This window comes from Anomaloglossus baeobatrachus, chromosome 10, assembly GCF_048569485.1.
Source record: "Anomaloglossus baeobatrachus isolate aAnoBae1 chromosome 10, aAnoBae1.hap1, whole genome shotgun sequence".
In the NCBI taxonomy this organism is placed as follows: Eukaryota; Metazoa; Chordata; class Amphibia; order Anura; family Aromobatidae; genus Anomaloglossus; species Anomaloglossus baeobatrachus.
This window is the reverse complement of record NC_134362.1, coordinates 69,868,884-69,890,029: the sequence shown is the minus strand read 5'-3', so window position 1 is coordinate 69,890,029 and position 21,146 is coordinate 69,868,884. Positions and strand designations below refer to the sequence as shown.

The window sequence follows — 21,146 nt, the reverse complement described above, 5'->3', positions numbered from 1 at the left end:
CACACATCGCTGAGTGTGACACCGCAGGATCGGCGAACATCTCCTTACCTGCCTCCATCGGCAATGCAGAAGGAAGGAGGTGGGCGGGATGTTACGTCCCACTCATCTCCGCTTCTATTGGACACCTGTCGTGTGATGTTGCTGTGACACCGAACAAACCGCCCCCTTAGAAAGGAGGCGGATCGCTGGCCAGAGCGACGTCACAGAGCAGGTACGTGCGTGTGACGCTGCTGTAGCGATAATTTTCACTACGGCAACGATCACCACATATCGGCCATACGACAGGGGCGGGTGCTATCGCGCTAGACATCGCCAGCAAATGCTAGCGATGTCGCAGCGTGTAAAGCCCGCTTTAGTGTTCACTCAAATGGTTGCTTTCCTAGGATACCGGGCCCATGTCGCCATAAGGGCATGTACCAATGCCCTGGTTCTGTAGAATAGGTGTAAAAAGGATGTAAATCGTGATGAGCGAGCACTTCCATGCTCCGATTCTTTGTACTCAAAACAAACCGGTCTGAAGCACTGGACTCGAGTAGAGTATATATAATGGAAGTCAATAGGCAACAAGCATTTATCTGGAAAGTCTTCCGGAAGAATTCTAGCGTTTACCATTGACTTCCATTATGCTACACAAGTCCAACCTGCTTATTTCGAGCACGGTAATGCTCGCTCATCACCAGTAGGAAACCAATAACTCCAGTTGTGGTTAGACTTAAATAAAGCGGCCCTGATTGTTATACATAGCAATTCAGAGGTGAATGTCCTAAAGTAGTAAGAAAACTAATGGGAAATAAAAAAAAAAAAAAAAATAAATGTCCACACAAAGAAATCTTTCATATTTTATTCCTGAGAAGTACAAGAGACAAATACTAATTGGAGTAAAGCATTCAGTAATTGCCTGTCTTTTATACTATTCTTTCTGAATGAGCTAAATCTTAAGACAAAAAAAAAAAAAAAAAAAAAACAAAAAAACACACACCTCAGTGCGTGTTTTATTTTTTTAAAAGAAATTACTTTGCAAGATTATTAAACAATTCCAGTCAGTCCATAATTATGCATATGAAAAAAAATAAAAATTTAGTAGGTAGTTTTGATCATGACACAGTAAGGGGCAAGACATTAAAGAAAACTTATTCAAGCCACTAAGTATTTTATTATTTTGAGCCAAATACCCTTCAGTTGCCATAAATATTCTAAAGAATACACACACACACACACACACACACACACTTTTTGCCAAAAAAGGACAATGCTTTTGTAAAAAGAGTCCTTAGTTGTTTTGAGGGCAGATTTACAGCCATGTTTTCTTTAGCCTTGTAGGTCTGAGCTTGTGAACAGCTTCTAAGCAGAAGTCACAGGAACCATGGTTAAGTCACTTTTAACAGACTTATGTCTTGGGAAACAGGACATTGTTAAGACACGTTAAAAAAGAGTGACTACATGCAGATATAATCTTACATTACAATGCATGTATTCATTTATGACATTTCAGCGCTTCTTTAGCTTTCATGCAGGTCTGATCTGTAGGCTAAAGATATGTACACATACCCTAAAAAGAAACTTCTCAAAATGTATCTGCAACTAAGACAATTATAAAGAAGCAATTTTTTCTTACCCAACTTATGCAATACAGCGAGACCTTTTGGTTATCCAGTCTAGCATATAAAACAGAAAGCCCCTATTTTAGTGCAGTAGACCACAGGTACAGATTGTGTTTTGGACAATGCCATCAAATGAGCTAGAAGGAGGGGAGCGGCAGTGGGGCACATGGGAGAATGTAAGCAGTAACAGAAGGGCATTGGAGAATAGCTTTTTTCAAGAATCCCAAAAACAAGTGGGGAGAGGGTCACAGGTCTCTGAGGAGTTGATTAAATCACTTGGCTTTTGCAAACCCAACACGATCATTTGCCCGGTCAAAGACTGTGTAATATTGGCCAATGAACACATCTCCGATAATCCACAGTGGTCCAGCTGGAGGAGGAATGTCCAGGCCCATGAAGCCACTTAGGCAAATGGTACGTCCAAATTGTGCCACCTAAAGAAGAAAGTACGATGAGGCCAATGACTCCGTGTTATACGACATGCAAGTGCACACCTTCATAAACTCACCTTCAGCACATACTGCTCTGCTGTCAGGCTGTACTCCACTCCTCCCAGTCTCAGCGTAACTGCAGGCATGGAGTCGATTTTATCACACAGCACCATATACTACAAAGACAAAACCATTAGATGGAGAAGCTGCTGTAGTAGTAGTAGTATCCAGTACACAGCCTCTCTTTACTACATGGTCAGTCCGTACCTCTCCATGGATCAGTGGAATGGCCCCGATAGCCTTCTGCAGCGCAGTCACCTCCTCTACTGGACCGATTATCAGCGAGGTACCAGTATCCACAATGGCTTCACAGCCACCTTTACACAGGGTCAGCTGGTCGCCCACACCCAGTCTGCAGGGAAAGAGATAGTAATTTGATTTAAAAAAAAAAAAAACTAAAAAAAAAAACAAACAAACAAAAACAGTAACTACATAAAATATGTCCAATTGATGGGTGCAGGACCTGCATTTGAGATTTATAGAAAATACCATGAAAACAACCAAATTCTCAAAATGTGGCCAACTACAACATTGTACGAAATGCATGCATTTTAGGTTGTTATGAGGATACGTGCCCATGGACTACCTTTATAGCATATTCAATCATTTTTATTGTATTTTAAGTTTGAACAAAAACAGAATGTCATTAATAAATTAGTTTGAGGAAGGAAGGAAGGAAGGGAGGGAGGGAGGGAGGGAGGGAGGAAGGAAGGAAGGAAGGGAGGGAGGGAGGGAGGGAGGGAGGAAGGAAGGAAGGAAGGAAGGGAGGGAGGGAGGGAGGAAGGAAGGAAGGGAGGAAGGAAGGAAGGGAGGAAGGAAGGAAGGAAGGAAGGGAGGAAGGAAGGAAGGAAGGAAGGAAGGGAGGGAGGGAGGGAGGGAGGAAGGGAGGAAGGGATTTTTGTATCTTTGGAGTAGAGGGTCTTATAAATTTATAGATTTGTCAAAGCTTGTCAGAGAGTAGTAGAAGTCAACCTGCATATCTAAGATTCGATAATCATCTAGTATCCATTAAATTGTCTAACCACACTCACCATCTTTTATGGTAAGAGCCGAATAAATTATTAAATATAGCAGGTTTCCCTTCATTTGTGATTTAATAAGCGTGTTGTTAATTTCCATTATATTTGGTATATTGTCACTTTTCCAGTTTGCTGCAATGGAATTTTTTATTATGAGGAGAATATGTATAATTGAAGTATGACATGGGTTAATGGATTCTAGGTCCATTGAGAGTAGAGCCATTTATGGTGTAATTTTAATTTTAAATCAAAATTAGTAGCTTCTGTCCAAATATTTCGTATTTTTGGGAATTCCCAGAATGTGTATGAGTGGGTCTTTATTTTTACATCCTCTCCAGCAAAGGGAGGAAATTTTATTGAGACTTGCCGGCGTGTAATACCAGCGAGTCAGTAGCTTATAAAATGATTCGTGCAATAAGGAACACATGTTGGAAGAGTATGTCGCTTTTAAAGAGAAGATCCACTTCTCAGGAATGTCTATATCCAAGTTCTTTTCCCATTTTACCATAACACGTAGCTTTTCAATTTTAGATTATTGAAAAAAAAAAATTATAAAGTTGTCTGGTGTTCCAAGTGTTGTCATTTAGATTACAAAAAAGAGCACCAACTTTCTGGGATGTGAGAATTGTTCTTTAAAAGTTTAGAGAGGGAATATCTCAAAGTTAACAGAAGTTTAAAGTCTGGGTCAAGTAGTTTATATTTAATTTTTAGGTCCAGAAATGAAACAAAGTCTGAACCATCATGTATATCCTGAATATATTTTATACCTTGTTGTGTCCATTGTTTTGAATTTGTTTTTGATAAATATGTCAAAAATTGTATAGGGAAATGTTTAATGAGTATATTTGTTATTTTCTCTTTTTACAAAGATTTTTCCATAATAAAGTGGATGAAATAGTTGAGAAAGGAGGTAGAGGTAAATTGGGGTTTTGAATATCAAGTAGGATATGTTGGCATAGAGAGGAGTAATTATTCAAAGATAATTATATGTCCATCCACGGTATTGAATAATTATTGATGATCCAATTACGACTTAATTATATTTGTTTCATAATAGCCAACTAGGTTAGGTAAACTATAGCCACCTCTTTTTTATGTTTCATTAAAACATAGAATTAACAACAACTTTTTTTATTCCAGATAAAATTACTTAGTATACCTTGTAAATTACAGTATTTTTCGGATTATAAAGACGCACTTTTCCTCCCAAAAATTTGGGAGGAAAATGAGGGGTGCGTCTTAAAATCCGAATACAGCTTACCGAGGTGCCGTTTGTGCGGCGACCGGGGTGCCGTTTGTGCGGCGACCGGGGTGCCGTTTGTGCGGCGACTGGGGTGCCTGTGGCTGCGTGCAGGCGGCCTCTCTCTGCGTGTGTGCAGGCAGCTGGGTGCCTGTCGGTGCCGGCTGCCTCTGTGCGTGCAGGCAGCCGGGTGCCTGTCGGTGCCGGCTGCCTCTGTGCGGGCGGGTGGACGGCCTGCTCACTCGGTGCGTGTGTGCTTTGGGCGGGCGGCTCTGCAGCAGGTGTCCCAGTGTGTCCGCGGTCCCAGTATCAAATGATGGCGACGGGAGTCCGCGCGTGCGCAGATTGTGCTCTTGGATGAGAGCTCCATCTGCGCAAGCGCCGCTCCAGGCACCATCATTTGAAGCGGGACTGCAGACACACTGAGACACCACCGGCCTGCTCCACCTGTCACCCGCAGCCACGGACCCGCCGCGGCTCCTGCCACCACGGACCCGCTGCGGCTGACACTAACCCGCCGCAGCTGCCAGCACAACCTCTGCCTCCTGTGACCCCGCTTCACCACCACTGCTGCCCCCCTCCGGTAAGACAACACCGGATTATAAGACGGACCCAATTTTTTTTTTTTTTTCCACTTTAAGCTCTAAATTTGTGGTGCGTCTTATAATCCGGTGCACTTTATAAAACGAAAAATACGGTACTTAAGTGTTTGGCCGGGATGGTTAAGGGAATCGCTCTGAAGCAATATAGAATTTTTGGTAGTGTTATCATTTTTAGGGATATAATTTTACCTAGCCATGTAATTTTTTTTAATAATGTTGGAAGATATTTTTATTATAGCTGTAAGATTTCTCATGTTTGTATCAATGAGAGTTTCCAGACTGTTAGTGATTTGTATACCGAGATATGTAAACGACTCCTTTTCCCATGTAAATTTATGGCACATTTTAAAGAATCACTGTGTGTAACGTAGCTCATATTCCACACAAACTGTTAAAAGTGGTCACGTTTTTACATTCGATAGCATGGTGCAGGATTCTGACCCACAATAGGACTTTTTTTGGAGAGACCTGGCTCAGTGATCTCTATTTTTTTTTTTCCACCATATTGGTGGCAGGACTCTTGCTCGCTCATATATGCAATGTAACAAATATGCAATGTAACAAATAACTACATTCCGCCATCCGCTCCAGCCAGATCATCAGATGTAACATTGGACCCTCACCGACTTCAAAGATCATTCAATATCTTCAATGTGAACTGCTAGTGACTCTTATGCAAAGACAGACAGCCTTGATTTGAGGATCAAAGGCTTCACAAATAGAATTCACTGTGCACTGTAGTCAATTTGTGAACCGGTCAGTGACAGTGCCGTGGTATGGCTGAGGAAAAGAGCAGCTAACAGCAGCAAATTTAGCAATCAGTGAGACAACAGCACATGTACAGTACCTCCTGCAAGTGTGTCAAGAGAAAAAAAAAAACAAAAAAAAAAAATATATAAATTTGGACATTTCTATTAGTATAGCTTTGCATTTGCCAACATGCATATTATAAGTCTACTACTAGGTGTATACTTACATAATGTCAACTCCTTCAATATGTACAAACCTTGTGTGCAATGAAGTACACCCCCTAACAGTGTTTGACCCAAAATGCCAGGGGCCCACCATTGTGCCATTAACCCCTTCACGACCGGCCGATTTTTCGCTTTCCGTTTTTTTTTTCCGCCATTTTCTGAGAGACGTAACTTATTTTTCAGTCAATATGGTCATGTGAGGGCTCAGTTTTTGCGGAACGAGCTGTACTTTTAAATGAAACCATCAGTTTTACCATATAGTGTACTGGAAAAAGGCAAAAAAAATTAAATAATTCCAAATGCAGAAAAATTGCAAAAAATGTGCGATAGCACTATTGAGATATTTTATTCACCGCGTTCACTATATGGTAAAACTGATGTGTGGGTGTGATGCCTCAGGTCAGTGCGAGTTTGTAGACCTCAAACATGTACAGGTTTACTTTTATATAAGGGGTTAACAAAAAACGGAAGTTTGTCCGAAAAAAGTGGTGCACGTTTTACGCCATATTCCGTGACCCATAGCGTTCTCATTTTTTGGGATCTATGGCTCAGTGACGGCTTATTTTTTGCGTCTTGAGCCGACGTTTTTAACGGTACCATTTTTGCGCAGATGCTACGTTTTGATCGCCTCTTATTGCATTTTGCGCAAAAATTGTGGCAACAAAAAACCCATCGTTTTGGAGTTTGGAATTTTGCCGCTACGCCGTATACTGATCAGATTAATTGATTTTATATTTTGATAAAATCGGGCGTTTCTGAACGCGGCGATACCAAATGTGTGTGTATATTTTTTATTTTTTTAACCCTTTAATTTTCAATGGGGCGAATGGGGGGTGATTTGAACTTAGGTTTTTTTGTTTTTTTAAAAAAAATTTTTATTTTACTAGTCCCCCTAGGGGGCTATTGCGATCAGCAGTCCGATCGCTCTGCACTATCTGCTGATCACAGCTACATAGCTGTAAACAGCAGATACGCTCACTTTTTTTCACTGTGCCGCGGGCACAGCGAAAGTGAAAGCAATTCATGTATAGTACAGGAGTCATCACATAACCCTGTGCTACCATGACAACTACCGGAAGTCACGTGATCGAGTCACCTGACTTCCGGTATCGGGTGGTAAGTAAAAGTTTACCACGATCGCACTTATAATGGCGCTGTCACATATTGACAGCGCCATATAAGGGGTTAAACGGCACGAGCAGATAACTATTCTGCTCGTGCCTAGCAGGCACACATCTCAGCTGTGAAAATCAGCTGAGATGTGCCCCGATCGCAGCATACTGCTGCCAGGAGATCACGGTCAGTAACGTTATGACCGATAGGACGTAATTTTACTGCCTGCGGTCGTTAAGGGGTTAAGTTCCCACAATAAGTTTTTGATGCTGTGCAAACACAGACGTATTACAGTTCAATCAAAATGGATGGCTTTTTTTTTTTATCTCATGCCTACTATTTTTGCGCAATGTCAATTTCTCTTGCGGTAACAGTGTGATTGAATTACACTAGATGTGGAAAATTCAGATACAAAAAAATAAAAAAAATAATACCTGTGATATGCACATGACTAGTTTTGTGAAAGCTACATACCAGGAATGGGGTCTAGGAATGTAGGAGAGTATGTAATCTTCGACTGCTCCTTTTTGTCATCTCATCCTATGCTTGTATACAGCAAGCTAGTGTTAAATTATGAGATGCAGTAAACTGCTTGTGTCTGTATATAGTGCGATGCACTGCTCATAGCTTGGGTGGTGGGCCCACCAGCGGATTTACCCATTGCCCTGAAGGCTAATTCAAGCCCAATTCCCAGTGAATACAAGATCTTATAGTTCAGTCCATCACATATACGATTCCCCGTTACTTACTGGTCCATACGGATCTGCCAATATGCCTTACGAGTCACATTCATGAAGTTGAAGTCTCCAGTGTAGAATGTTGGATCGGTTCCTCCAAGTATCAATTCTCCTCCAGGTTCAGAGTCAGGATTCCTAAGGGAAAAAGAGATTAGCGAGAGATTTAAACACAAAAAAAAAAAAAAAAAAAAAAAAAACACAAACAAACAAACATCTAGCCAATATTTTGCTCTGTTGAGGTCTGTAAATCGGTCTGCTGGGTTTCTCCTTATCCAGTGTAGGACATGGCATTCTACTAATCAGGAGCATAGAGCCCAATGGAATAAAATCCAGGACACCAGCTGGGTGCAGCAGGAATGTCCTCCGTCTCCGTGCAGGGTACAATATGCATTTCCGGTGAGGTTCTGTGAAGTTTTCAGCTAGGAGATTAGTTATTTACTGAAGATTTGTACCTGTTCAAATAGAAGGAGAAAACTTTGTCATCTACAAGCTTCTGGTCCATAATGTCATCAAAAACAGTAGGTGCTCCGTCCACAGAGATCCGGGGATAGGCCATGCCCAAAATGCCATCAAACTTGGCTGCCACAAACACAATACCAGGCTGTTTTATAGCTTCTGCAAAGAGCTGGCCTTTTATTGCAAGGTTACCAATCTGAAAGAGAATGCATTGTTACCTATGGTCAGGACACACATCCATGATGTAATACAGAAAATGTAAGTTGTGGCATGAAATGTACCAGGAAGTAGAAAATCCAAACAAGGGCTACAAAATTACTACAGCGTGGTCCTGCCCGGCCACTTCTCAACATAGCCCACATACCGGCCCAGACAAGATGAAGCCTTACCGTCACGGTGTCCTGACTGATGTATCCAGACAGGCTGCCGCTGCCATACTGAATGGAGAACTCGGTACCATTCTTAACGTAAGTTTTGGATTTGGAGGAATCGTACTTATGGTGCACCCCTGATCAAAATGAAGAAGAGCAGATGGAAAATGTATTAACACGAGCCCTAAAACAATTGCACAGGATCAGGAGAGCTTTGTACATTTTAGATGTCTGGAAAATTTACTCACAGCAGGCAAGGTCTGTAAAGGCGCAGTGGACTGATGGCACCCAGAGGTTGGAGGAACCAGTGTCAAACACAACCATGAATGATTGTGGAGGGGTCCCAATACTGATCTCGCCATAATACTGGGCCTGAGAAGAACAGGAGAACAGCTAAATTAATGCAATGTTCAAAACAGAGGAGAGAGAAAAAAAAAACAAAAAAAAAACAAAAAAAAAAACACCCCAAACACTAATGCAGGTTTTTAAAATCAATGCCTGGAAGGTACCCCAGGGGTACATAAGGTCAGCTTGGTGCACTGTTACACTGACACCCTGCCCATGCAGGCACATGTAGGAAAGCAGACAGGCCAACAGACCCTTTTCACTAGTCGGGCCCTGCCAGTGTGGTAGTCTGCCACCAGTTCCTTGTTACATATAAGGCTGGTCCATTGGTAGGACTATAATCAGGCCAGAAACCACCCAGATAGCATGATATACTCAACAGAGCACACAGACTTTGAATTCGTCAAGATAAAACCACCACCCAGGAATAAAATTATATATTTAATCGCCTTAAGGGCACACTAGATAAACCACACACCACACAATCTACAGAGATTATTGTCACAAATGCACATACAAGATTTGGGTGCAAGCAGATGTACATATGAATTAGTCACCTGTTCCTTGCGACTACACCTGGTAAACCACTTGCTCCACAGCACCTCCCAAGTACTCCCCACATGTTTACTGGACGTTACCTCCTGAGAAGAACACCTCCAAACAGTCCGATTTGGTTTTTAATAACCCACGTACCTCCCACCTGGTGACCTATGACAGGTATGGACATTGGATGTGCCTTCAGGTTGCCGAGAATGATGACATGACAGCTTTCCTCACATCTCCACCTCGGAACTTCCCACACAGAAGATATTACCAGCGTGTTTCCCATTATGATTTTATCTATCCATAGCTAGGAAATAGGATGTGTATTGCCTTCCAAAGGCTAGTTAATTATGGGCCCATACGCACATCCCACAATTAAGGCAAAATGTGTTACATGCGTCCTGATGCCGAAAATCCGCATGCCATATATTTGGGGGATCTATGCACGCCCTCATTTTTACCTGGGTGCCACTCTGTCCGCAGGTATACTTTGAAGCTCAGCTGGAGCTACCAATCGTCCACCCACTTCCCTAGCTGAATTACTTTTGTCAACAGCGGGTCTTGTTCTAGTCAGATTTCTTCCTCACTTTAATAAACTTTCCCCCCTTACGATTTGTTCCAAAATGGAGGTATTGAATTTCTATTATGTAAAGAGTGACCTCTTGATGCAGGTCAGGATGTATGGAAATATGTATGATTGGCATATATGGCTACACCATATTCCTCCCAGAGACATTCAGATTTGGGAAAAACTGCGCCAACAAATAAGTGGTACATGAAACCCCCAGAGTTTTGGTTTTTTTTTTCCCCTCTTGTCATTATATTTAGTCACTCTGACACCATATTGTTTTATTTCACAGCGTTAACCCTTTGTGGCAGAGTATGTCAGTTCTACTGAGATTTTTCTGTCCCACAGTACTTGCACCATGTACAGAAATGGGAATCAACCCCCTGCAGGCGCCAGCAGTATCCTTCCATTCACTTCTAGATTAGCAAATATACTTCTCAGTTTTGTCTGTTAGGAAACATTGGACCTTCAGTGACATTCCTCTTTCCTTCTCCGCTACCTACAGCGGCAGTAATACCACCACTCTATGCAGTCGTTATTTGATGGGACCACGATTGTACTTTGCTGCCTTTTTTTTTTTTTTTTTTTTTTTTATATGAACTGTACAACGCTTGTGATATAAGATACGGTCATCAGCTCTAACAGGGTTTTTCTCCAATACAAGCTATATTATAAATGAGACTCCTCAGGAGCTTCTCTGGGAAAATCACATGCCTTTATGTAATCTAGAAGTGACAAGGTATCATATACATGGGTGCAGCAGACCATAATAAATCAACTGAGCAACAGCACAAGGTAGACATAGAACTTCAACCTCCAGGGGGAGGGGGATATACACTCAAATGTTCCAATAATATAGTAAAAAAGAGGAATGTTTTAAGGCTTTATTGCATTTATTTTAAATCATTTATTTCAACAATTTCCCATTTTTTTTAAATCTTATTTGGCATTCTACATACTAAGACCATGCTACCAAATTAATAATTATTATATTATTATTAGTGCTGTTATTTTTGGCATGTAATTTAAGGCCTATTTTTTGGAAAAACACATACACACTTTACCAGTTAAACATGTATCATGTACAGATTGTGATATACACAGGCTGAATATTACCTTGAAATAAGGCCTTGAAGGTCTACTGCAGTTTAAGGCCTTGTGCCCATTGTTTTTCCTTCCTTCAACCCCTTCACGACCGGCCGATTTTTCGCCATTCTTTTTCTGAGAGACGTAACTTTTTTATTTTTCAGTCAATATGGTCATGTGAGGGCTCATTTTTTTTGCGGAACGAGCTGTACTTTTAAATGAAACCATCAGTTTTACCATATAGTGTACTGGAAAACGCCAAAAAAATTCCAAATGCAGAAAGATTGCAAAAAAAGTGCGATAGCACTATGGTTTTTGAGATAATTTATTCATTGTGTTCACTATATGGTAAAACTGATGTGTGGGTGTGATGCCTCAGGTCAGTGCGAGTTCGTAGACACCAAACATGTATAGGTTTACTTTTATATAAGGGGTTAAAAAAAAAAATTTGGAAGTTTGTCCGAAAAAAGTGGCGCACGTTTTACGCCATATTCCGTGACCCATAGCGTCCTCATTTTTCGGGATCTATGGTTCAGTGACTGCTTATTTTTTGCGTCTCGAGCTGACGTTTTTAACGGTACCATGTTTGCGCAGATGCTACGTTTTGATCGCCTCTGATTGCATTTTGCACAAAAGTTGTGGTGACAAAAAAACGTCGTTTTGGCGTTTGGAATTTTTTTGCCGCTACACTGTATACTGACCAGATTAATTGATTTCATATTTTGATAGATCGGGCGTTTCTGAACGCGGCGATACCAAAAGTGTGTATATTTTTATTTTTTTAACCCTTTAATTTTCAATGGTGCAAATGGGGGGTGATTTGAACTTAGGGTTTTTTTTTTTTTTAAAAACTTTTTTTTATTTTACTAGTCCCCCTAGCTGTAAACAGCAGATACGCTCTCTTTCTCTTTTGCTGTGCCGGTGGCACAGCAAAAGCAAGTCAGGTGTAGTACAGGAGTCATCACATGACCCTATGCTACCATGACAACTATCGGAAGTCACGTGATCGCGTCATGTGACTTCCGGTATCGGGCGGTAAGTAAAAGTTTACCGCGATCGCGCTTATAAGGGTGCTGTCACGTATTGACAGCGCCATGTAAGGGGTTAATCGGCACGAGCAGATAACGATTCTGCTCATGCCTAGCAGGCACACATCTCAGCTGTGAAAATCAGCCGAGATGTGCGCCGATCGCGGCAAACACCACAACCCAAAAACATAAAACGCATGTGTAATGCACACGTGAAGTCATTGGTGTTCCCTGCAACCATTTCCTCATCTTGTGCTCTTTACTGCAGGGAAGTCTGGTGACGTCACAAGGTGAATCGCGTTCATGCCGGGGGGAGTGTTTCCTGCAGATCCTCCGATATGAACTCTGTTCACCTTGTGACGTCACCGGGGTTCCCTGCACCTAAACCTCGCGGTCTTTACCACGGGACTTTGCTGAAGGGAACTCCCGTGACATAAGTCACCTGGTCTGTGAGGCGATCCATACCTCACTAACCCATGGTCATCATGATGATGACCCAGGGTTACCATTGCAGCGATAGGGTCCCTGTGATCGCATTATAGGGACCCGATCACCAGGGAGAGGTAAGCGATCCCTCTCCTGTGATCGCACCAATTGCAGCATTTAGGGGGGTTAAACTGCCAGGAGCAGGGTGGGCACTGCTCCCGGGAGTGAGACAGGTCCTAGCTGTAAGATCAGCCGGTGACCTGGCGGCAACCATGAAGGTACAGCGCCTGAACACCATTGGTTGCCATGAAGAGGGGGAGGGGGGGGTTAAATAAAAAATAAAAAAGATGTATGCACTTTATTTTCAGCTGCTGTTCCCCTGCCAGAACATGCGTTTTTATATACAGATTTTCTGCACATAAAAATGCAACATGGAAACATATCCTTATAAGTCCACAGTGCACGGCTTTCCTGTTTAGTCACCTGCCATTTATACAACCATTTCTCACAATATATGGCTACCTATGGACTTATATCAGCTAAAAGTTATACAAAGGTTGAGCAAACTAGGAGAGTGCTGAAAAGAGGCCCCGGCACCCCACACTTACATCTAAGTAGTTGAGCAGTTTCTCAGGAGTGGGCTCTTTAGCAGAAGGAAATCCTGAATAATATTTGCCATTTGTTCCAATCAGTTGCTGCATGTCACTGTAGGCACTCGCCATGGTGTGACGGATCGTCGGCATTTTCTTCAAAGGGATCCTGCAGAGAAAAATTCAGACATAACATTTAGTAACATTGGCATTTACGTTTAAGCTACTTTTTTTTGTATTTTTTTTCTCTTTGCACTTAATTCTTTAAAATGGTGCATACCTGGTCCATGAATATTGCATAAAGTCATAAATAATGAAACTTTTTTTGCAACCTAAAAAAGGTTGTGTATTACAATATGGAGCAATAGAAGAGAAAAAAAAAAAGTAAATAAAGGGGGAAGGAATACTACAGCCAAATGCTGAGAGGCTTTCAAAAAAAACCAAAACAAAAACAAACCACAAACAGTGCAAAGGTAATGATTCGTGACCTCTCAATTCCACGCCATCGTTAAGGCCTCTGCTTGCTGTCGGTAGCTGGACTACTTTATATAGTGACAAACCAGCGCCACACTTGCTCAGACAGTTGTCTCCTTCTGCTTTAACTGCCAGAAATATATTTACAATTCTTTCCCCTCTATAAGTTCTGGCATATCGCTAGAATAAATATAATATAATATAAAATAATATAAAATAATATATAAAAAAAATATATAATAATATAAAATATAATATAAAATAAAAATATATAATATAAAATATAAAATATAATATAAAAAATATATAATATAAAATATAATATATAATAATATAAGTCCATTGAATTGCATGTAATGTACCCATGAGCCAATGTCTCCTGACCATTTCCACTTCTGTACATTTCAAATGCCATCAGCAGAAAGACACCAACACCTTTAACCTAATTCTGCAGATTGACATGACAACCATATAGCAAGCAATTCCAGCAATCAGGTGTACAATTCCATCCGATGACCAACCCGGGCACTACAGGGAACACCGTGCCATCAATAGCAGGTCATGCTGTTCTACAAACTAGGCCCCTGCTGTGTGCTGGGACAGGAGCTTGCTCTGATCCTAGCCCTTTAACACTACCATAGTCATTTTGACTACTTTGCACTATGTATTTCTATATAGGTGTCACGAGTCCAGTAGTTCTAGTGTTAAAGGGAACCTGTCAGCAGAAATTTTGCCCTAAACATAAGTTTCCCCTTCTGCAGCTCCTGGGCTGCATTCTAGCAAGGTTCCTATAGTTATTCTTCCCCCTTTTTTTTTAGATCAAAATAAATAGTTTATAAAGTGGTACCTTTCAGTTTGAAAATCTTGTTAATGGTACACGGGGGCGGGCTGTATGTTGTCCGTTATTCTGCCTCCTGCCGCTTTAGGCCGTCCCCCAATGCTCATTTACATACCTCAGGACGCCGCCCAGTGCGATCGATGTCTCGCGCATGCACCGTGCCACTGCAGTGGGACTGTGCACAATTGGACCGCTGGTGACGTTGCGCAGGCACGAGATTATGGGCGGCGCTGTGATTTTCATCAGCAAGCTCACGCCCATAATCACGTGCCCGCGCTTTCCCCTCTGCCTCCACCGTTCTGCGCATGCCCTGGCCAGATGACCCAACGTCACCTCTTTCCCGTCTAGCCCTGGAGCAGGAAATAGATGGGAGGAACGGAGCAGGACACCACTGATCTGGCCAGGGCATGCGCAGAATGGTGGAGGCAGAGGGGAAAGCGTGGGCACGAGATTATGGGCGGGAGCTTGCTGATGAAAATCACAGCGCCGCCCATAATCTCGTGCCTACGCAACGTCACCAGCTGTCCCACTGTGCACAGTCCCGCTACAGTGGCACGGCGCATGCGCGAGACCTTGGACGCACTGGGTGGCGTCCTGATGTAAATGAGCGTTGGGGGACGGCCTAAAGCGACAGGAGGGACAGTAACGGACAACAGACCCCGTGTACCATTAACAAGATTTTCAAACTGAAAAAAGGTACCACTTTATAAACTATTTATTTTGATCTAAAAAAGGGGGAAGAATAACTATAGGAACCTTGCTAGAATGCAGCCCATGAGCTGCAGAAGGGGAAACTTTTAGGTTTTAGGGCAAAATTTCTGCTGACAGGTTCCCTTTAACCCTAGTCAAAGCAGTGTGTGAGACGTTTGACACACAGACAGACACACACACACACACAGACACACACAGACACACACAGACACACACAGACACACACAGACACACACAGACACACACAGACACACACAGACACACACAGACACACACAGACACACACACGATAAGGATCGCTGGTATGTCACTGGGAGGTCACAGGTGAGATGTCACAGTCAGACCTTACCAACGACTCCGTAACAATGAGCGACCTGTATAACGATCTCAGCAGTCACTGTGACCCTGTCACACAGCGTCAAACACAGCGATGTGTCCTGCCCAGCAGGACATCGCCTCTGAAGAAAACTGTCCGTATTATTCGGCAACAAGAGATCTCACAGCAGGGGCCTGATCGCTGGTAGGTGTCACACATAACGAGATCGCTGGCTAGATAGTTTCTGCGTCACAGAAACTGACTCAGCAACGATCTCGTTAGCGATCTCGTCGTGTGTGACGGGGCCTTTAAGCTGCTTTCACACTTCCGTCTTTTTGTATCAGTCACATTCCGTCGTCTTGCGTGACTACGGTATCCTGCAAAATATTTTGTAGGATTCCGTTTTTTCCCCATACACTATTAACGACGGATTGCGACTGATGGCCTTGCGTTGCATACGCCATGCGACGGATCAGTTGTGGAGTGACTGACCGTTGGGCAGAAGCAAAGCAGAATGAAACTTTTTTTCGGCACAGAAAAAAAAAAAACACCCTTTTTCACCACTTTATTAATCCCCAAATACCCCATCCAGGTCTGATGTAATCCACACGAGGTCTCACGACGCTGTCAGCTCTGCTACATAAAGCTGACAGGAGAGGCTGTAGAGCACTGCCGCTCGCTGTGAGCTCCATGGAGCAACTGAAGGGAGCTGCGCTGTCAGCGGTGACATCACTCAGGTTACCCTAGGCCACAGCTGGATTCTCTTTGCCAGGTACAAACTGCTACAACGGATCCATCCCATCAGTTGTACCACAATCTCCAACGCATCCGTCACATCAGTTACAAAACGGATTGTGACTGATGCAAAACAACGGAAGTGTGGAAGCAGCCTAGTAACCCCCAGTATGATCATTGGGTGCTATGGCAATCAAACAATGCCCTTTGTGTCTACCAGGTCTCACCGCAGGCCCTATTAGATTAGATCATGTGTAGTATTAAGGTCATCAAAGGATTCCAAGTTTAAGCCCCCTCCTGTGACTAAGCGTGAAGCATGGTAAAAAAAACAAAATAAAGCCTCAGCTGGTCGCCCATCATGACTTGCAAAATAGCTGTGAAGCCACGGGTCAAGTATAGTAAATAGGTCATTATTACAGCGATATTTGAAACAATTTTAGTTATAAGTATCACACGGACTTGTTCTTCCAGAGGCACATTAACAGTCATTACTAAATTATACCAGACAACCTGTGCAGACTCGCAGGATGCACACACCTGAGGCTGCAGAGCGCCAGGTCCTGGAGAACTACAAGTCTCAGCATACCGGCAGCTACAGGTGAACAGTGTGATGTTTGCTAAATACTGTACGGACATAGCGAACATTCTGTACGGGAGACCCGGCCACATTCCTGTATGGGAATGCAGACAGGTAAGACGGAGTTCACACTTCAATCCGTTTGTTGTATTTTGGGAGACAAGTAAAAATGTCTAAGACTGATGTTACAACCGATACAAACAGCGCAGTGTCCCCACTGATTATTATGGGGTACATTAAGTATTAGGTTTTTGACTTTCATTCTAAAAAGCATTCACATAAGAAAACTCAGATGGAACCCCATAATAATCAGTGAGGCCCCAGTGCAACATTTATGCAATTGACCCATTTTGGACATTATCCCCGGCTTAAGAGTTTAGGCTTTCATTCTTACAAGTGAAGACCATTTTCATACATTGATCTACAAGGAAATCCTTCAGTTAAGGAGTCCTGAATGGAAAACGGCTTATAATGATCATTTTATTATACTTTGCTTATATAGCGCCATCAGATTCCACAGCGCTTTACAAATGTTATCAGCACTGTCCCCATCGGAGCTCAATACAAGTTTCCCATCAGTATGTTCTTGGAGTGTGGGAGGAAACCAGTCATTTTGAGCCATCCAAAGGAGGAAGTAGAAAAGATGAATATACCAACTAAGTAACAATCTGTCACCAGGAAATTAGACAAGTCACGTTTATAAACCCCCTTTAATGCTTGGTAAAACACATGGGCAGCTTGATAAGCCGGTTCTTGCTAGCAATGACTCTGCTCCTGCACAGTCTCAAGCAGGGGAAAGACTAGTGACCAGACAGTCACAGGCATAAGGGGTATTCCCATTTCCAGGATCCTATACCAATAAGCAAGATCAACAACCTCCAATTAGAAATGTACTATAGTCCTCCTGATCTATCCATAGGTCTTATCTGATGTGCAGGGCATTGTAACCTTGGACACCTAAAGGGTGCTTTACACGCTGAGACATCGCTAGCGATCTCGTTAGCGATGTGACACGGCAGATCGCAGATACGATTTGCCAAAATCGCACATCGGCGCTATAAAAACGACCTGTGCGATCTCGGCAAATCGTATCTGCGATATGGCGTGTCAAAAATTGCTAACGAGATTGCTAGCAATGTCGCAGCATGTAAAGCACCCTTAAGTTGCAACCACAAGCAACTGTCACTATGAGAGGAGGTAACAATGGATACCCAAGTTGCAATGTCCTGCACATGAGGTAAGGGACATGGCTATATCAGGAGAACTATACTACATTTGTAATATTATTACAGCTTTAAACTCAACCTGTCACCAGATTTGGGGCCTATAACCTGCGGTCACCACCACGGGGCTCTTATATACAGTATTCTAACATGCTGTATATAAGAGCCCAGGCCGCTGTGTAGAACGTAAAAACACTTTATAATACTCACCTAAGGGACGGTGCAGACTGGTCAGATGAGCGTCTCTGTTCTCGGCGCCTCCTCTTTCGGCCATCTTTGCCCTTCTGAAGCCTGGGTGCATGACGCATATGAGCTGGCATTGAGGTCCTGCACAGGCGCACTACAATACTTTGACCTGCCTGCACAGGACCTCAATGCCGGCTAGTGTGGATGATATAGGATGCGTCATGCACCCAGGCTTCAAAAGAAGGAGGACAAAGATGGCCGAAAGAGGAGGCGCCAGTACCGGAGACACCTAGCCAACTGGTCTGCACCGCACTGACTGTTAGGTATTATAAACTGATTTTTAGGTGCCCAATATGTTAAAGGTACCCTTTAACATATTGGGATAGGTGGGAAAACCCCCTTTAAAAGGACAGCAAAATAAGTGGATGGCCTGAGAACAGAACGTACAGCGTCCACCACTGGCAGCTGTGATTAGAACCCCAGAGCTGGATTGTTCTACAATCTCCAAGCATTAAAAGGGGCTTTAGTTAGGGTTCAGTTGCCTGAAGACCGGATCCCTTTAAAAAAAAAAATAAATTTATATATATATATATCTATATATATATATAATTGCCTTATTGTCTGTGTCTGTCTGTGTCTGTCTGTGTCTGTCTGTGTCTGTCTGTGTCTGTCTGTGTCTGTCTGTGTCTGTCTGTGTCTGTCTGTGTCTGTCTGTGTCTGTCTGTGTCTGTCTGTGTCTGTCTGTGTCTGTCTGTGTCTGTCTGTGTCTGTCTGTGTCTGTCTGTGTCTGTCTGTGTCTGTCTGTGTCTGTCTGTGTCTGTCTGTGTCTGTCTGTGTCTGTCTGTGTCTGTCTGTGTCTGTCTGTGTCTGTCTGTGTCTGTCTGTGTCTGTCTGTGTCTGTCTGTGTCTGTCTGTGTCTGTCTGTGTCTGTCTGTGTCTGTCTGTGTCTGTCTGTGTCTGTCTGTGTCTGTCTGTGTCTGTCTGTGTCTGTCTGTGTCTGTCTGTGTCTGTCTGTGTCTGTCTGTGTCTGTCTGTGTCTGTCTGTGTCTGTCTGTGTCTGTCTGTGTCTGTCTGTGTCTGTCTGTGTCTGTCTGTGTCTGTCTGTGTCTGTCTGTGTCTGTCTGTGTCTGTCTGTGTCTGTCTGTGTCTGTCTGTGTCTGTCTGTGTCTGTCTGTGTCTGTCTGTGTCTGTCTGTGTCTGTCTGTGTCTGTCTGTGTCTGTCTGTGTCTGTCTGTGTCTGTCTGTGTCTGTCTGTGTCTGTCTGTGTCTGTCTGTGTCTGTCTGTGTCTGTCTGTGTCTGTCTGTCTGTGTCTGTCTGTGTCTGTCTGTGTCTGTCTGTCTGTGTCTGTCTGTGTCTGTCTGTGTCTGTCTGTGTCTGTCTGTGTCTGTCTGTGTCTGTCTGTCTGTGTCTGTCTGTGTCTGTCTGTGTCTGTCTGTCTGTGTCTGTCTGTGTCTGTCTGTGTCTGTCTGTCTGTGTCTGTCTGTGTCTGTCTGTGTCTGTCTGTCTGTGTCTGTCTGTGTCTGTCTGTGTCTGTCTGTCTGTGTCTGTCTGTGTCTGTCTGTGTCTGTCTGTGTCTGTCTGTGTCTGTCTGTGTCTGTCTGTGTCTGTCTGTGTCTGTCTGTGTCTGTCTGTGTCTGTCTGTGTCTGTCTGTGTCTGTCTGTGTCTGTCTGTCTGTGTCTGTCTGTGTCTGTCTGTCTGTGTCTGTCTGTGTCTGTGTCTGTCTGTGTCTGTCTGTGTCTGTCTGTGTCTGTCTGTGTCTGTCTGTGTCTGTCTGTGTCTGTCTGTGTCTGTCTGTGTCTGTCTGTGTCTGTCTGTGTCTGTCTGTGTCTGTCTGTGTCTGTCTGTGTCTGTCTGTGTCTGTCTGTGTCTGTCTGTGTCTGTCTGTGTCTGTCTGTGTCTGTCTGTGTCTGTCTGTGTCTGTCTGTGTCTGTCTGTCTGTGTCTGTCTGTCTGTGTCTGTCTGTCTGTGTCTGTCTGTCTGTGTCTGTCTGTGTCTGTCTGTGTCTGTCTGTGTCTGTCTGTGTCTGTCTGTGTCTGTCTGTCTGTGTCTGTCTGTCTGTGTCTGTCTGTCTGTGTCTGTCTGTGTCTGTCTGTGTCTGTCTGTCTGTGTCTGTCTGTGTCTGTCTGTGTCTGTCTGTGTCTGTCTGTCTGTGTCTGTCTGTGTCTGTCTGTCTGTGTCTGTCTGTGTCTGTCTGTGTCTGTCTGTCTGTGTGTGTCTGTGTCTGTCTGTCTGTGTCTGTCTGTCTGTGTCTGTCTGTGTCTGTCTGTGTCTGTCTGTCTGTGTCTGTCTGTCTGTGTCTGTCTGTGTCTGTCTGTCTGTGTCTGTCTGTCTGTGTCTGTCTGTCTGTGTCTGTCTGTGTCTGTCTGTCTGTGTCTGTCTGTGTCTGTCTGTCTGTGTCTGTCTGTGTCTGTCTGTGTCTGTCTGTGTCTGTCTGTCTGTGTCTGTCTGTCTGTGTCTGTCTGTGTCTGTCTGTGTCTGTCTGTGTCTGTCTGTCTGTGTCTGTCTGTGTCTGTCTGTCTGTGTCTGTCTGTGTCTGTCTGTCTGTGTCTGTCTGTGTCTGTCTGTGTCTGTCTGTGTCTGTCTGTCTGTGTCTGTCTGTGTCTGTCTGTGTCTGTCTGTGTCTGTCTGTGTCTGTCTGTGTCTGTCTGTGTCTGTCTGTGTCTGTCTGTGTCTGTCTGTGTCTGTCTGTGTCTGTCTGTGTCTGTCTGTCTGTGTCTGTCTGTCTGTGTCTGTCTGTCTGTGTCTGTCTGTGTCTGTCTGTGTCTGTCTGTGTCTGTCTGTGTCTGTCTGTGTCTGTCTGTCTGTGTCTGTCTGTCTGTGTCTGTCTGTGTCTGTCTGTGTCTGTCTGTGTCTGTCTGTGTCTGTCTGTGTCTGTCTGTGTCTGTCTGTGTCTG

At 43.5% G+C, this 21,146-nt stretch overlaps 1 protein-coding gene across 2 annotated transcripts in view; it reads right to left on the bottom strand.

The window, feature by feature from the left end:
* Positions 1-827: 827 nt before the first annotated feature.
* The window catches only part of LOC142255416 (cathepsin D-like), a 61,288-nt gene continuing 40,969 nt past the window's right edge, over positions 828-21,146 (bottom strand). For both annotated transcript variants that reach the window (XM_075327023.1, XM_075327024.1), the window contains exons 2-9: positions 13,209-13,359; positions 8,853-8,976; positions 8,623-8,741; positions 8,230-8,429; positions 7,790-7,912; positions 2,300-2,444; positions 2,110-2,208; positions 828-2,035 (exon numbers count right to left, since the gene is read on the bottom strand). In XM_075327023.1, coding sequence (XP_075183138.1) covers positions 1,874-2,035; positions 2,110-2,208; positions 2,300-2,444; positions 7,790-7,912; positions 8,230-8,429; positions 8,623-8,741; positions 8,853-8,976; positions 13,209-13,359 — 1,123 coding nt within the window. In that variant the 3' untranslated portion in view covers positions 828-1,873. The remainder of the gene's footprint in view (positions 2,036-2,109; positions 2,209-2,299; positions 2,445-7,789; positions 7,913-8,229; positions 8,430-8,622; positions 8,742-8,852; positions 8,977-13,208; positions 13,360-21,146) is intronic.